We start from the raw sequence: 16,667 nt of genomic DNA, 5'->3' as shown, positions 1-16,667 counted from the left end.
TTGTACATGTAGGGTAGGGACACCGTCGATAACAATCTACTAACTTAGCCGCTAGGGAAAAAAACAATCAGTAGTAAGTTAAGGACACGTATTTATTTTGCAAAACGGAGAGGATATACACAAAAAAAATTTCGAAAAACAAAAACAAAACCAACCGTAGATACGGAGAGCATGCGGAGCGCGGAAAAACGGAAATGGGAAATTGCGTGCAAGAGGGCAGCAGAGTGGCAAACAGGAAGTGGAAATCCGCAGTCTCATTTCTTAAATGCTGGAGCTTAAAGAGCAGGAAGAAGAAGCAGCGGGGAGGGGGGAGTTTGTAAAAGGTTTACTGGAAATGAAATGCATACTTTATAGTACAGATTGACGGTGACGTGCTTTAATAAGGGTCCAAACGACGTGCGAACGAACAATTTTAGTGTTTTTACAATTGTATGAAGGAAGTAGAGAGCAAAACCCTGTAAAGTGAGCAACTGACTGGGATAGAGAGAGAGAGAGAGAGAGAGAGAGAGAGAGAGAGAAAGAGAGAGAAAGAGGGATGAAAAGAACCTAGGCTAGGACAAGTGGTTCGCATTTAATGAATAGTTTTTTTTCTGTCCTTTGACCGTACGTTCAATGAAAAACGAGATGAAACATGAAAAAAAACACAAGTAATGAGGGAAATAGAATAAACAATCAACCATTACAGGAATAATAGCCTTTAGTTCCATAAATTGTTTTATTTTTTCGTAGTTCACTTTTTGCTTGCGTCTAAAGTAGAGGAGTAGAGAAAAAAAAGGTGAAGATGAGATGCGGCCAAGAGACAAAGAAGGAGAAAAATAACAACACAAACACACTGACACACACACACATACACTACACATACATACACACACCCACACACACAAACACACGCTCTCACATAGGAATACGTTTGTCAGAGATCAAATGTCGACATTACGTCTAGAGGAAACATTGCTTGGCGAAACGCTGCGGTTAACATTTCGAATGCTACGGAATGCCGTTGGGGTTTGGAGAAGAGATGAAGAATGTTGGGAGGGGGAGAGAGAGAGAGGGTAGAGGGGCCTTACTGCTAGCTTACTATGGATTGAAAGGATCGTTCTAGGATGTTTCTGCAAGTTTAAGGCGCCCGGAATGAACATTCGCAGCCGAGCCGAGAGCCAACATTCGGCATTTCGGTTGTTCCAAATCCCGGCCCAGCAAAAAACAAAACCATCTTCCATCGAAACTAACAAACAGAATCGTTTTCAAATTATCCTCGCGAATGCTGGTCATATTGTGTTTTAATTCCGTGTTACTGCTGTTCAGTGCTAGTTCGATGTAAACACTAAAAGCAACAAACAAGGGAGATGAACACCCTTCAAGAAATCCTGTATGTATGAATATGAGGAAACGACAAAATTATGAAAATGCCAAATACCAATAAAGTACTGATCGGTGAAGATACAATAATCGCATCCGCGTTTTACGTTTAGGAATTGTTTTTTTTTTTTTGTAGTGAAAATCAGATAATCAATCAAAAGCTCTATCGAACAAACTGTCCCGTTCATTGTTTTGCAAGAGTTGTCTTTTGCATTCGGAAGAACAAGAACGGAAGAAGCGATTGAAGGCGGGAGTTGTCAAGTGTAGTAAGGAAGCAATAATACAAGCACTCTAAATAATTAACAAACACCGAAAGTTTCCGGAAAGAGAACACAGCAAGAACATAAAACCAAACAGGTGAAAAATTGGAAAAAAGAACCCTCGAAAGACACAAACCGATCTCTAGTCAAGCATCGCGCACAGTTTATGGGAACAAACCACATCGGAGTGAGTTCGATAGCTGCAATAATTTGCACAAACCTTTGTCATTTGAGCTACAGCAGTGAACAAAAACAAACACGTGAAGGTGGGAGCAACTGGCCATTCGTGCGGGAGACGAACAGGGCGACTAACAAGCGGCAACCGGAAGGCGTTCAGCTTCTTATACTAACGACTTTCGATACTGTTACAGCTACGTTTACTATGTTTAATGTAGTGTTGTAAGTATTATTATATATATCATACGTTGTAGGCCATCTATTTAACCGTTTGCGGATGGTTTTCACTTACTGTCCCTATTTATGCAACTATTTCGTTTACGATTGGCATCAGTAATTACTGCTTCTATTTTGCTATTGCTTTGTCTGTTTTTTTATTAGTCGGCAGGTATAAAGCAGCCCAACATTTTGCTTTTCAGTTTTTAATGACAGTAGTTTGCTTAGTGGTCAAACTGCAGAGTAGACCAAGGTGGGATAGTAATCACTTTGGATTAGATGGTGTCACATCCGCGACATGACAATCTAAGGCACTACACAACGACGTGTTATTGCTATCACACTTACTTTTCTCGTCAAAAAGTCAGTTTAGGTTAAAAAAAGTGGTTAAAGTGGTTCATATGCAGCTGTTTCTCAGCGTCGCAAGCTCCGGGATGTCTTCCCTTGATATCCGGTGCCATTAATCGCTGGACGCATTAAACAGGACACCGGTAGGGAGCTCCCAGAATCAGCAGACCGTTTGCTTACCGACACGAAACTCTCAAAATCAAAACACGAAATTGACAAAATCTGGAAAAGCGTTTCGAACGGGTTCTACAGCAAAAGTGCCAAGGGTGGAAATGGACGGAGAAAGTAAGCTGATCGAACGCAGGGACGTTCGAGCAATGAAAGCGTAGTAGTTAAAGGAGAAAAGTTGAGATCACTGATATCAAAGTGTCAAAAAAATAAAAAAAAAAACAACTTCAAAGGTAAAAACAGCAACAGGAAGGAACGTTGTGCACCAGGGTGGGAAAGTAAAAAACGAAAGTAAAAGAGGCGCAGCATACGGCACCAGGGAGCGATTGAAGCTGATTTCCTTTCCGTTACCACTAACCAAAGAAGACTGAATATGTTAACATTTTAAAAACAAACAAGAAATAACGAAAAACAAGCACCACAAAAAGAAACATGGAACGCCAAGCGCGTGCAATCAAAATCCATATATTAGGAGCTTAAAATAGAACGCCAAAACACAGACAGAATAAATACGAAACAGAGACGAGGGCAGGGCTGAGAAAATCGATCATTACACTGAACCCTACGGAACACCCATGAACAAAGTGGAACAGTTTGAGCGGAAGGATAGCAGACAGACGTTCAGGTACCACGTGGCGTTAGACGGCTCTCAAATGTGGTGAACAGGTGAAGCTGGAGGTGGATGTAGCTAGGGGTGCAAATGGAAGGAAAATGGAATAGTGACAGAGAAACATTGATCAAGGCAGCGGCACATGCGAGCAACATCTTTTTAAAGGAAAATATATATTCTTCTTGCGTAGACTCACATATGCTTTGCGTAATTGATTTTTTTTTGTTTTCCACTTCTACACGTGACTTCCGGCTGGACTCTTGGCGGGGTTTGTAGGAGTCTTCCGGAACGATTATTACCGAAACAAGCCCTTTGTATGCAATTTTCCCCTTGCACCCAACTTGTCTGCGTCTCGGCTGAATGATTAAACTTGGAACGTATTTGAACATGTTTGTTGGTGAACCGGGGGGCGGCAGGGGAAGGATGTGGTTTCCAAAGTGGGCGCAAGGACCAAACACCCATCCTTATGCGTATTTAATATTAAAATCCTACCGAAATCCGGTGTATGCTACCGAAGGACCGCTCAGCAGCGCCCTCTAGTGGCATTAGGCAAGAACGATAAATGTAAACTGGTCGGAAGCTGGTATATATTGCTATAACCCTCGTGTATATAAGCGACAGTTGGCCACCGGCTACGACCTGCATGTTTTCTAGCGCACTCGAGTGACACTTTGCGTTGATTGCGTTTGTTTCTGGTAGCGGCGATTTGTTGTTTGTTTTGTGGTGTTTAAAACAGATTTGCAACTTCAACAACTTTCGGTGCAATAGTGAACGAACAGGACTTCAACGGAGAGGTAAGTTTTAAATCCCGTACGCGAATTGTGCGAACGCTAACGATTTGATCTTGCTTGGTGATGTCCAATCTGCGTACAGCATCTGGTTCCCGTGGCGGGGTTCTGTTTCGAACCCAATAAAGCACAGGAAAACGATCCGTTGACGGAAGGCATGGCGACGGATGCGTTGAACGAACCGCTGCTGGTGAGCGGAGGCTACGACCACACAATACGAGTATGGCAGCCGTACTCCGGCGTCTGCCTTCGAACCATGCAGCACACGGACTCGGTAGGTAGCTGGCGGTGGGTGATACTGACACATGGGTTTAATGTTTGCCCTTCCCTTCCTTTGCAGCAAGTGAACTCGATCGACATTTCACCGAAGCGCAACATGCTGGCCGCCTGCGGCTACCAGCACATCCGGCTGTACGATCTGCACTCCAACTACCCGATCGTGAACTTTGAAGGGGTGACGAAAAACGTGACCAGCGTCGGTTTCCAGGAGGACGGCAAGTGGATGTACACCGGTGGCGAGGATGGGAAGGTGCGCATCTGGGACATGAGCTCCCCGAACCCGTCCTGCAAGCGCATCTTCGACTGCCAGAGCCCGGTGAATGCGGTCTGCCTGCTGCCGAACCAGGTCGAGCTGCTGATGGCGCACCAGGGCGGCGGCATCTACCTGTGGGACGTCAAGTCCGACCAGCACGATCACCTGCTGCCGGAGGTGGAGTGCTCGATCCAGGACGTGGCGGTCAGCCCGAACGGCACGTACATGGCCGCGGTCAACAACAAGGGCAACTGCTTCGTCTGGACACTCAGCAGCTCGAGCGCTGGCGGGGTCGGCGAGGCGGACACGCAGCTGACGCGACCGGAAGCGAAGCTGAAGATCCCGGCACACGAGAAGTACGGCCTGCGGTGCCGCTTCAGCCCCGACTCGAGCATGCTGGTGACGTGCTCCGGCGGCAGCACGGCCCGCATCTACCGCACCGACACCTGGGCACTCCACGCCGAACTGCGCATCGAGCGCTTCTGGATGTGGGACGCCATCTTTAACAACGACTCGAAGTACCTCTTTACGGGTAAGCGGGAAAACTCTCAACCGCACCACGCACTTACTCATCTCCCCTGTTTCTTTCCAGCTTCATCGGACCACACGCCGCGACTCTGGCGCATCGACACCAAAACGATCGAACGGGAGTACAATGGCCACTCGAAGGCAGTGACCGCGCTCGCGTTCCGCGACGAACGCATCGACACGCCGGCGACGGAAAGCGGCCTCGGTTTGTCCTCCACCCATTAGCCAATTTGGCGGCTTAGATCGGCTCGCAAACGAGATACTCGCTAAAAAACAAACCGTTACAAATAAAAATGCTGTGAAATATGCCCCGAGCGATTCGAAATATGCCACATTCGAACGCTAAAAAAACAGGCCGGTTAAATCAATACACTCATCAAATCCATTACTCGTCATCGGTGTTTTATTTTGTACCTAACTGAATGTCGTGAAAATGTTTCTCTAATCAACAGCTTATTTGTTATTCCTATTGTAGAACGACCACACGAAACACTGAAAACCAATGAGGAAGTGGAAAAGCGCCTTCACTTGTCATAAGTTGTAGCTTTCCAACCAATATCGATACCTGAAAAAGGAAGTTTCATCTCACACAATCAAATGATTCTTGACATGAATATCAATTTGTTAATGAAGAATGCAAATGATATTGACAAGCATAAAAGGATAACAGTTCTCTCCCAACTAGTTTAAAATCCGTACACTTCAGTTTGGTGTTATGCTTTTTCTTGTCTATTTTGGTTCATACAAACATTTCTTTCTTTTGTTCGATTTTTCGAAATGGCGCAGAAAGTGGTGTTCACCACCAGGATAGCATTAACTTTTCCACGAGAGAACTGACGCACGCAGAAGGATGAGTCGACCAAACCTTCTGGGAGGAAAAATGATCGAAAACGGGCCCCGGGTTACGCCGGTGCCGGTACAAAACAAAAAGCTAGAAAAAGTGGAAAATCGCTCTAGGGTTGCGGGCGCTAGATGGCCGCCGTTTCCCGTTCCAGCCAGGCCAGCGTTTCGGTGTCTTGCAGGTCGCGCAGCAGCGGCGTCAGCGTTTCGCGCACGATCCGATGGTAGGCGTTCAGCTGGTCGCGCTCCTTAGCCGTCAGCAGGCTCACGTCGATCAGGCGCGTCTGAATCGGGCACATGGTGATGGTGCGGAACGTGAGCGCGCCGCGCCCATCGAAGTTGGTACCGACGTTGGCCGTCACCACCTGCACGATGTCCTCGATGCGGATGCCGAACTGGTCGCGCTTGTAGTAGCCGGGTTCTGCAAGCGAGAGAGAGAGATGGTGTGTGTCATTGTGTGTGATTCAGGCGTTCGTCATCTCCCACGCACCGTTCGAGAGGAACATGTTCTCCTCCAAACCGGGATCGTTCGGCATCAGCCGGACGCCGATGCCCATCGGGCCCTCGTGCACGTTCAGGAAGTGGCCGATGCCGTGACCGGTTCCGTGACCGTAGTCGAGCCCGAAATCCCACAGCGCCTTGCGGGCGATCGTGTCCAGAAACTGGCCCTTGGTCTTGCGCGGAAACACGGCCGTCCCGAGCGCAATCTGGCCCTTGAGCACGTGCGTGAACGCGCGAATCTCCTCCGCGGTGGGCTTTCCGAAGTGCAGCGTGCGCGTGACGTCCGTCGTGCCATCGCTGGAAGAAGGAAAAAGAAGGGGGCACGAAATTGAGCAGAGACCAACACGGGCAAAGGTCACACACAGAGAACGTACAGATACTGAGCGCCGGAGTCGCAAAGGTAGAGCTCGTGGTCGGTGATCGGGCGGTTCGTTTCCGGCAGCGGATGATAGTGGATGATGGAACCGTTCGGGCCGGACGCGCTGATCGTCGTGAAGCTGAGCCCCTTGTAGTCCGCCTGCCGGCTGCGGAGCTGCTCCAGGTGGTCGGCCCCGCTGATCTCGTCCACCGGCGTGCCGTCGCGGATGCATCGCTCGAGCCACGCAAAGTATTGGCAGAGAGCGACACCGTCGCGGATGTGACACGCGATCATGCCGGCCGCCTCCGTGTCGTTCTTGACCGCCTTCATGAGGTTGATGGGCGTGATGTCGTTCAGCCGGCGCTCCTCGGGTACGAGCGCGGCCAGCGCGTAGCTCGAGCCGGAGCTGATCCACACGAGCGGCGCACCGTCCGGCGTGGGCTCGGCCAGCCGCGCCAGCATCGTCTGCACGTCCGCGTACGGCCGCACGTCCACCGACACGCCGTTGGCGCGGAAGTGCTCCTCCACCGCCGGGTGCATCTGCGCGGCATCGATAAACAGATGGAGCGCGTCGGGCGTGACGATGACGTACGAGAAGAAGACGGGATTGTAGTCGATGTCGCTGCCGCGCAGATTGAGCAGGTAGGCGATCTCGTCCAGCGCGCTCACCACCAGCACCGAGGCTCGCCTGTCGGCCATCTTCTCGCGCACGATCGCCAGCTTGTCGGCCACGGTGCAGCCGGTCCGGGAGGTTGCCAGCGGCAGCAGCGGGTTGTGCGGTACGGCCGGTCGCTCCGTCCACAGCAGGTCGACCAGGTTGGGCGCAACGGGCAGCAGGGTGCAGCCGGCAGTCCGCAGCGACGACTGCAGGCCGGTCCAGGCGGCGGCCGTGATGAGGTTCGCATCGACGCCCACCTTCGAGCCGGGCTGGAGCGTCTTGGCGAGCCAGGCGTCGATCGACGGCGTGGTGGGCAGGCCGTCCTTCATCAGCGTCCAATTGGCGTCCATCTGGTTGGTGGCCTGCTGGTAGTAGCGCCCGTCCGTCCACAGCAGGGCCTCCTGCTCCGTCACCACCGCCGTGCCCGCGCTACCATCGAACCCGGACACGAACGCGCGCCGCTCGTCGCACGCGGCCAAATACTCACTCTGGTGCGCATCGTTCGACGGGATGATGTACGCGCTGATCGAGCCGAGGTTGTTGGGCAGGCTCTTCATCAGGTTTCGCAGCGCGACCAGCACATTACCGGTCGGTTTCATGATGCTCGCTGGCTCGCCAGAACCACCGGAAAGGGGAGAAGACAAAGGTAGCGCACTGCGATCAGTCATAGCGGGTGGCACGGGGCAAACTACAGGCTGATACGCCCTGTTGACGAGCACTCGCTGCTCATCGGGGGCCCAACGGTTGTATCTTCCCGTCACCAGGCCCGCCTTTACAGCCACTTGCTGATGTGATGGATTACCCTCAACAATTGTTCTATTATGCACTATCTTATCTACCGCCCGCCACCTCAAACAGATGGGGCATTCCAAGGCGACCACCGTTCGCCGACCTACCTGGCTAGGCTACCCCGCTCGCCCTCGAACGCTGTGATTCGCTGATTGGTGATTCGCCCCGGGGTGGATCAAGAGAAACGATAAGGCAGGCTGCTGGCTGATCTTTGTTTACGAACTAGAGAACAACAATGACGTTCCCGTTTCCCTTCTTGTGTTTGGCGTATGCACCTTGTGTGTTTTCGCTTTCGTTGACACTTGTGCGAGCTGTACGTTGCCATCTGTCCACGGATGACATATTTCCGAAACCGGGTGAAACGTTTCACGCGTTACATGGTGTAACCAGTTACAATCCGTGGGTCATATGAAACGACCGTTACTAAACTGCTCCTTGCTGAAATACCATTAAAAGTGGGCGACAATAAAACGATTATTGCGCAGGAGTTTTATATTTTTATTCTCATAGAAATTGTAAACAAAGTACACCGAATTTAAATTATCTGCGTGGTACATGTGTTTGATCGCTGGTAAACATTTTTTTGTGAACAAGTGTCTATTTTTTAGGTTGTAAACTTTAGTTTGAAAGAGTTGTTGCTCATGAAGATGTGAAATATGTTCGTTCTAGCATTTCTACCTAATGCTTAGTGAGTATTGTGGAGTAATAATGCTTCTTCACGAACAAAAGATAAGCCGGAAATGGGTGAAGAAAGGAACTTTGTCCTTCTTCTACTTCTATTATGCGAGTCGGGGTATATCCTCCTACGCTAAGTCGAACAATTTGTTCCCTTACTCGTAATCAGAGGCGTACCGACTCTATCCGAACTCATATGAAGCGGCTCGTCCTTTAGGACCGGCTGTAATAGCCATATGTCTACCCGCCGCCCACGGGAGGGATAACTCCTTTCGTTTATCAGATCACAAGAACTCGTGGTTCGTTGGATTGACTCAGATGTGTGACAGCTGGGATTTTTCTGACTCTTGAATCCCAGTTAGGCAGAAGAAGGAACTCCCGATAGCTAAGCGCTTGTATCCTATAGTACATCACCTTTGTTTTCGTTCAACATACTTCCCATGTTTGATATGTGTTCGGTCTTCCGAGGGTGCACTATCTCAACACAAATTGAAGGCCACTCAATGTACAATGGACAATCAATATTTCAAAATCTTTACTTTATTAAACAATGCCTGATTGAAAATCCAACGTTTGCTTCCTGTTACACCGGATTGGATAGATTTTCGTTTGGAAATATCATCATTTATCTCCCGTTTGAAACTGCACGTGCTAAACTCATACACAACACCGATAGGCGATTTGTTTAGATAACAATCATGCGTTATTGTGGCGCTACAAACGATTTGGAAACGATTTCAGATGTAACTATTTCCTGTTTACTGGTGACGTCAAGTTTAGTTATGATTGTGGTTTATTCCCGATTTCGATTAACCTAAGCTTATGACATATAGTTAAAGTTTACTGTTTAGAAGCGTACGACCAAACAAGCAGTGTGTAAGGTCGTAGAAATAGAGCAAGATTCAACACTTGGAAGTGTAATATAAGTACATAACGGGTGTCTTGCCACCGAATGGTATACGTTCGAATCTTCAGCATGGACTTACATCACCAAACAGCCCTCAAAGGTAACGTCAACGCGAGGATGCATGGCAGTAGGCTGCCCGGGAATGTGGGTTTTCACCAGTCGAGTTTTTCTTTGGCCATCACGAAGCTGACGCTGTTTTCGGAGTAGAACTGACTGTACCACTTCCGGTACGCTTTGATGAGACGGTCCTCCTTGATCAGCAGTGGGTTGTCGATGAACTGCTTGTGGTTCCACACCATCATGTCCCGCTCGAACTGCAAGAGGGTAAGGGTTACAGGTGAAAGGAGATGCTTGGCGTAGACAGCAAACCAGAACCCACCATGACACTCTCGGCCCAGATGGCAAACTTCTGGAAGATGGCATTCCACGCGTTGCGCGGTGCGTAGAAGCGGTGAATGACTCTCTGCACGAGCGGCTCGATCGGTGTTACCGTCTGGAGCACCACGAACGGTCCCATGCCGTGGTTCATCATGAGCTGCACGTACCCGGGCCCAATCTGGAACGCGCGGACGTCGATCTTGCCGACCTCGAGTTTGTTGAAGATTCGGAAGGAGTGCACCAGGTCCATGGTGGCGACGTGCGACGCCTCACCATCCTCGGGTGCTTTCCAGCTAGCCAGGGCGTGAGAAAGTTAGTTAGAGGGTTAGTCGACTTAGCGCCACGGTGCTGAGTACGCACTACCTACCTGGCGAGCCACGAGTGCATGCCAAAGTCGGCCCAGGCGGCGCGCGAGTAGCGGATGTCGCTGCCGGACAGCATGTTGGGTCCGTGCACGGCGGCCAGATGGGCCACGTCGGCGCCGTTCTCCGGCACGTCCTGGATGTGGCAGTTCACCAGGAAGTCGTTCTTGCCGTAGTACACCCACCGGCCGTCCTCGATCTCCTGCACCACGTTGAACGACCACGGCTCGGCATCGGCGTCGACGTGGTGCCAAACGAAGATGAACCCGTTCACCTCACGCGACACCCACTTGCGCAGCTTGGCCACCTTCGGCACCGTCCCCGACCGGCTGTACGGGATGTTGGTGCACTGCCCGTCGCGTCCACTGAACGTCCAGTGGTGGAACGGACACTCGATGCAGTCGCCTCGGACGATTCCACCGACGCCCAGGTTAGCGCCCAGATGCGGACAGTACGCATCGAGCACGTTCACCTCGCCGGTGTGCGTCCGAAAGACGACCAGGTTCTGGCCGAGGCAGTCGACGCTCTTCGCCTCGCCCGGCGCTAGCTCCTCCGACTCCAGCACCGAGAACCAGCCGTTCGGGTAGGGTGGCGGCAGCCGGGACCCGATCTTGCGCTGTCGACGCGCCCGGTTCACGATGTCGACACGCTTCCGGTCGCTCTTGCCAATGCGGGCCGCGTCCAGGATATGATTGTAGCCGATCTCGGTGAGGTCCTGATGATTTGATTGAGGAAAGGATTGGTTGAGCGGCTGACTGGCGCGCAGAAATGGAGCCGTGAGGTGACGACCTCGAAACTTACGCGCTTCCAAACCATCGCGTGGTAGTAGAACAGGTAGAGACCGTAGCAGACGGTGAGCGCCAGCGCACCGAGCCAGAATGCCGGCGTCCAGGGCCACTCGATCAGTGTGTCCAGGAGCAGCTCCTCGAGCGTCCCATTGGTCGCCATTCCCGGCAGCACGCGCAACTGTTGCTCCATCCAGCTCGACAAGGCGTTCAACTCCATCGCGTTCGGGCTTGTCGACTCGACTGATTGCTTGAACCACGCGCACTCCCAAACGTAGACTCTCTGCTGTATGTCCGGACCGGACAGCGTACGTCCGGCAAATGGTAGCAGCAGCAACGAAACTCGACGCGTCTCCCTGTTCCTCGATCGACTCCCGCCCGGGCGTTTCCGTTCCGCCACGTCCGTACGTTCCTGCGCGGTAGGAGGTGTTGTGTGTAGGAGAAACCAAAATTTGTACTTTAACCATCCAGTAGCCTTGTTGAAGGCTGAGGTTACGACGAATGGGGCAATCCCCAGTAGGGGAGAGGAGGCAGAAATTAAAACACGAACCGCGGCGTGGAAAGGCACGAGAAAACCGACGAGAACAAGGATGGAGGCAACAACAAATCAGAACCAAATGAATTATATTTGCCGGATGAAGGCTGGAAGGCAAAGAAGACCCGTTTTTTCGATCTCGTCACTTCATCCACCCATCCTAAGGGTGGCAGGCCCGCCGGCTGTGCTATGGCCGACGGGGACGGGGTACCCAAAAAACCAAAAAAAACAAACAACCGAATATAGATCAGTTCGATCCAACGCCTAGAATCAGGGCATTGGCGTCAAAGTCACCCCGGTAATAAGGGCGGTCCGGTGACTTAATTCACGAGATGGTGTTCGCCGACAGCTCCGAGGCTGCCGAATGTAAATAGCTGAATCAATTGCACCGAGAAGAAACGCCTCGCATCGCGACTCCTTGCGACTCCACGGAAATCCTGCCCTATATGGTAAACGCACGTCGTTGAACTTACGCGAAAACACTACGTCTCGAGCTCGTGCGTCCTGAGCAGGGTACGCCTCAAGCACTACTGGGACTCCCTGTACGAGCTCACGTATCGCGCACAGTGGTTCGAATGAACGCGAAGCTTACCCTAAGCAGCCTGCCCCAAAAGGTGCTTAGATAGGGCGAACTAGAGATTACTCATCGGTTCATTTCGTTGCAAAAAAAGCGGCGACGATATGCAAGATAGTGGAAGAGGTGAAATTCGACATATAGATAACGCAGCTCGACGTTCTTCCGCCGGAAGTTTTAATCACGGCGGCCCTCAATGGACGATTGATAGTTGACGGTAGCGGTAGCTGCCTGCTGATGCGACCGTGAGCCATCTTCTCGTGCGCCAAGCCTTTCGACATCGAGATGTCTCAGCGGATGCGATTGCAGGCCGCATCGCGTCCGACGTCGTGTGACTTCGAGTTTCATAATTCCGCCATCTCACCGGTCGACAATTTCGATTCCCCCCGCCGCCGCAGAATCGAACCGACCGTGGCGAGCGCAGTTTTGCGTTCGTCATGCCGATAACCCGTACTCCAAACAACCATGCCCGCAGTGCGCGAGCTGGAACACCTGCACGTTTGACGTTTTTCGGGAGATCGTGTTGCGCGAAGGTCAGTGCAGCTCGCCCGGGATGGAGTGGGGCACGAGCGCGGCAGATATCGCTGTGCCTATGGGAGCGAGCTTATCGGGATTGATTGATAATAGGAACGGGGGGGGGGGGGGGGGGGGGAGGAGCCGTGATAACGTAACCGTAATGAGTGTCATCTGTATCATCCGCTTCTCATCCGAGGCCGAGAAAGTGTGGGGAGCAGAGCGTATCGGGACGGTCCTTACCTCACAGGAGACTGCCATAGTCGACGTCGACGGTCGATCCAGAATTATCCAAGGCGGCCATTTTGCACCTTGCTTGAGCAGTCTGTCCTGGATCGCCAAACGAACGCTGCAGATACGCGGTGCCCGGCTTTGGTGCATCTGCACTGCGTTACCGAAGGAGGGTTGACGCAAACTCACTCGTCGCGTGCAAAGAAGGGACGTGTGATACGCCGATGAGTGCGTGTTATGCCGGTTGCCTAACTCCCAGGGCCTACACGGAAGCGTTACACCAGTGATGGCAAACTCGTTTGACCTCGCGGGCGACATTTTCTTACAAAATTGGTGTGTAGGGTAAAACGATTTCACTTACCCGTCAATCATGGTTAACACTTTTACATTTGTTTATATTATGTTGCCTAAAATGTATGTCATGTTACAAATTTACATTCATCTATATCCAACTTTATATTAGCGGTTTAGAACCATCAACGAATCATTCAAATTATCGTTAGTTATTCATGATCTTAGTTTGGATTTACATAAGTTTGACTACAGTTCTGTAATTGCTCCACATTAGTTATTTTATTCAGAATGTTCTTGCAGTTTGTCAGATTTGTTTTCCATGTATCCAAAACTCGGTATAAAATAAGTTGGCGTGATGTGGATCAAAGGTGAGTATCACTTTCTTATAGAAATTGTCTATGTTGACAGTGGTTCAGTCCTCTTGCACATATGAACATTACAGTGTGTGAAACGACATTCAGAAAATATTTTTATTATTTAAACGACAGCCAATACTCAAGGATCCAAACTTTCCATAGATTGTTTCGAAGGAGATGCTGGCCGCTTGTTTGACACCCCTGCGTTACACCGTTGTATGTAAGAACGCGCTTGGCAAGGAATTTCACCACAGTTCTGATGAGTTCCGCATATTTGAAGGCCATTTTGGAGATGGTTCATTTCAGATAAAAACGTTGCTCTTTGATGTCCCTTTTCTGACGAATGGATAAAAAAGTGGAGGCTATCCAGCGTGTAACCAGTGTGCGTTACGTCACTTCGCGGTGATACTGACGAGTCAGAAAATACCAGAACTGCCTAAAATTAACATACACGCGGCGAACAGAGCCCTTTGCCACCCGTGACATCTTTGTGAAAGAATCCAGGTCACGAGCGTCTACAGTTCTAGCGAACCACGTTCAATTTAGGTTAAAAACTCTTCAGTACTCGTCTTAGGGATTACCTTACGGATCTTCGCTATAAACAATTAACGAACGTTCGATTATCTAGATCAATATCTGAGAGAGCCTCCTGATAGTCCGCCATTTAAGGTTTGCGTTTTAATAAAAATCTAACGCTAGTTAGTTCTTCTCCGACGCCCGAGCGGCGATTTCTATTTCGTCATCCGGCGCAACCGTTTGTTTCTCTTTTGGACATTCTCCCGCCCCCCCCCTCGGGTCCGCCCCGCTGCCTCCAGGTTGGGCCCAAAGCCTGTCCGTGGCGATGCATCCGGCGTGAGAAAAATCCAGAACGCAATAACCTACTTCTGGGACGCGGAAGGTTCAAAAACCTAGCCAATATTGGCCGCCCAAGCCCGTAGCCGACCGCTCCCTTCCAACCGTGCATGCTCGCGACCCCCGCTACTCATTTTACTTCGGTCACGAAACGAAAAATAAATGAACACATAACCGAGGCGTTCCTTTCTCCGGCTCCGGCTCCGGTTCTTCTGCGAGAACATTTCGGTGAGGCTTCCCAGGTCCGTTCTTTTAGCGTTGCTTTCTTCCAGCCACCACCACCATCACGAAATCAAGCGGTGCTAGCGGTAATCGTACGTGGCAATGAAAGCAAAACTTCCCTTTCGATCCCGTTCCGATGATGCCTGTTGAAGCCCTTCTCTCAAAACCCCCTTGGCGTCCGACGTCCCACGGCCTAACGTTCATTTTCCTTTGCGTGCGTTCTTCTCCTTTCTTCGTTTCTTTCCAATTTCGCTTTGCGCGGCCGGTTTTCTGCGCTCACCCGCCCCGAAACGTCAGTTGCGCCAATTTCTCCCGAGGCGCGCGCGCGCGCGCGCGAGCTTATTAATCGCCGCAACAACCGTAGCAAAATAATAACAATAAAACGAAAAAAACATACGAAATAATAAAAAAAAAACAACAAACGCAAAGGAGAAAGAACAAAACAATCACATAACATAAAATAACAATCAAAAACCCCGCACATAAACTTTGCAGCACGGCACAAAGTCAGGCACGCGGATTCCGATCACGGTTCTGGGGGTGGGGAAAAGTGACGTGGTAGGGGGGAACAGATACAAAAAAACAAATCATCTCTTCAGCAAGATCGAGTAAGTGAGAAAACGCTAGCGAGTCAGAATTGGCAGAACCCTCAGGAGCACCCTTCGCATCTCTTCCTCCATAAAGTTCTAGTACTCTGATAGTTTTAAAAAAAACCATTCATCTGTTCCGTTACGTTGTCCTATGTTTTGAAGATTGTTGGTGATTTTACATTTTTGCCAGCCTGTTTTTCCCATCACGTTCTGTTCTTCAAAACCGTTGGGGGGGAAGGGGGATGGTTTCAGCGTAGGTGATAGGGAAAGCGGCGGGCTAAGACTGTTTCAAGCCTGGATTAGGTCTCGAGGGCGAACGTGCAGGGTGGAGCATGGCGTTTGTTACGGTACTTTGGTCTGCCCTGTGCATAAACCATTCTGCAGCGAATAGACGAGGGAGGGGGAGTGGTGGAGGACATGATTCGTGGGATAGGGGGCACCCTTCACCTTGGTACTTGGTGCGTACCAGAAATCTGCGAAAGCTGACTGACATGCGTAGCCAGGTTTTGCGATGCGTTCTGGAAATGATTGAGGTTATGTCAATAGCCCATACAAAAAAGTAAACAAGTTCTCAACTAGCTTCCATACGTTGTTTTCTTTTTGTATGAGGATTTGACGGGTCAGGTCGAGAAAGCTGACTACCGCTAATGTTCCTTTCCAAGTCATCAGGAGTTCGACAAATCTGGAGTGTGTGTGAGATGTGTGATAGCCTAAGTTATCGGTAAATCCCCATAAACGTCCTATCAGGTTAAAGCAATCGAACACCCAACACGCATGTCCGATGCTGGCTTTGAGAGCACATGCGTAATATAGAAAACGGACGCACCACTAAAGTGAGAGTCAAGTTCAATGTTAGAGACCCGCACGTGGCACGGTTGTGTGACGATCCCCTTCCCCCAAACACAGCCTCCTCCGTTATCCCTTCAGCGTGGGTACCATTTATGGGCGCTGCGATAGCAAAGACATGACGCCCGGACGCTATCGCTGTACGGAGTCGGTGCGCAGTATTCACTTTCAGCAGTGGGGCTGAGCGCCAGCAGAACGGACGTCACCGTAAGCTGAATGCGTGCGAGGTTTTAGGTTGCCGACATAAACTCTCCTGGTGTCATGTTGGGGAACGCATGGGGTGTCAGGGTGGCGCATGGTGACGTACCTCGGTGGCGCATGTTGCAGTTTGTATTGAAGCCAGAGTCAAAACAAAACCCACAAAACTAACACGCAAAGTCGAAACCTCGGGTAATAAAAACTAACGGAAACCGAC

At 50.5% G+C, this 16,667-nt stretch overlaps 3 protein-coding genes across 3 annotated transcripts; 1 reads left to right on the top strand and 2 right to left on the bottom strand.

Moving 5' to 3' along the window:
- Positions 1–4,058: 4,058 nt before the first annotated feature.
- On the top strand, positions 4,059–5,248 carry LOC131290810 (protein LST8 homolog). The gene is made up of 3 exons (XM_058319987.1): positions 4,059–4,200; positions 4,267–4,990; positions 5,051–5,248. Exons 1-3 carry the CDS (start codon positions 4,084–4,086, stop codon positions 5,209–5,211), a joined length of 1,002 nt encoding a protein of 333 aa, XP_058175970.1. The 5' UTR covers positions 4,059–4,083; the 3' UTR covers positions 5,212–5,248.
- Positions 5,249–5,906: 658 nt separating this feature from the next.
- Positions 5,907–7,951, bottom strand: LOC131290453 (xaa-Pro aminopeptidase ApepP). The gene is made up of 3 exons (XM_058319602.1): positions 6,702–7,951; positions 6,317–6,624; positions 5,907–6,247 (listed from the first exon to the last, which is right to left on the bottom strand). The coding sequence occupies exons 1-3, from the start codon at positions 7,940–7,942 to the stop codon at positions 5,955–5,957; spliced, it is 1,842 nt and encodes a 613-aa protein (XP_058175585.1). The 5' UTR covers positions 7,943–7,951; the 3' UTR covers positions 5,907–5,954.
- Positions 7,952–9,866: 1,915 nt separating this feature from the next.
- LOC131290606 (cholesterol 7-desaturase nvd) lies at positions 9,867–11,459 on the bottom strand. Its single transcript, XM_058319767.1, has 4 exons — positions 11,256–11,459; positions 10,460–11,169; positions 10,094–10,385; positions 9,867–10,028 (listed from the first exon to the last, which is right to left on the bottom strand). Exons 1-4 carry the CDS (start codon positions 11,457–11,459, stop codon positions 9,867–9,869), a joined length of 1,368 nt encoding a protein of 455 aa, XP_058175750.1.
- Between the last annotated feature and the right edge of the window lie 5,208 nt (positions 11,460–16,667).

The sequence above is a fragment of the Anopheles ziemanni genome, chromosome X (genome assembly GCF_943734765.1).
Source record: "Anopheles ziemanni chromosome X, idAnoZiCoDA_A2_x.2, whole genome shotgun sequence".
Lineage (NCBI taxonomy): Eukaryota > Metazoa > Arthropoda > Insecta > Diptera > Culicidae > Anopheles > Anopheles ziemanni.
This window is presented reverse-complemented; position numbering and strand designations above follow the sequence as displayed.

Bases quoted from the DNA above. Each gene is read 5' to 3' on its own strand.
- LOC131290810 (XM_058319987.1), top strand. From the start codon at position 4,084: ATGGCGACGGATGCGTTGAACGAACCGCTGCTGGTGAGCGGAGGCTAC. The intron at 4,201-4,266 runs GTAGGTAGCTGG...CTTCCTTTGCAG, and splicing joins CCATGCAGCACACGGACTCG to CAAGTGAACTCGATCGACAT. The intron at 4,991-5,050 runs GTAAGCGGGAAA...GTTTCTTTCCAG, and splicing joins CTCGAAGTACCTCTTTACGG to CTTCATCGGACCACACGCCG.
- LOC131290453 (XM_058319602.1), bottom strand. From the start codon at position 7,942: ATGAAACCGACCGGTAATGTGCTGGTCGCGCTGCGAAACCTGATGAAG. The intron at 6,625-6,701 runs GTACGTTCTCTG...TCCTTCTTCCAG, and splicing joins GACTCCGGCGCTCAGTATCT to CGATGGCACGACGGACGTCA. The intron at 6,248-6,316 runs GTGCGTGGGAGA...TCTCGCTTGCAG, and splicing joins GAACATGTTCCTCTCGAACG to AACCCGGCTACTACAAGCGC.
- LOC131290606 (XM_058319767.1), bottom strand. From the start codon at position 11,459: ATGGAGTTGAACGCCTTGTCGAGCTGGATGGAGCAACAGTTGCGCGTG. The intron at 11,170-11,255 runs GTAAGTTTCGAG...TCAAATCATCAG, and splicing joins ACGCGATGGTTTGGAAGCGC to GACCTCACCGAGATCGGCTA. The intron at 10,029-10,093 runs GTGGGTTCTGGT...ACCCTCTTGCAG, and splicing joins TCTGGGCCGAGAGTGTCATG to TTCGAGCGGGACATGATGGT.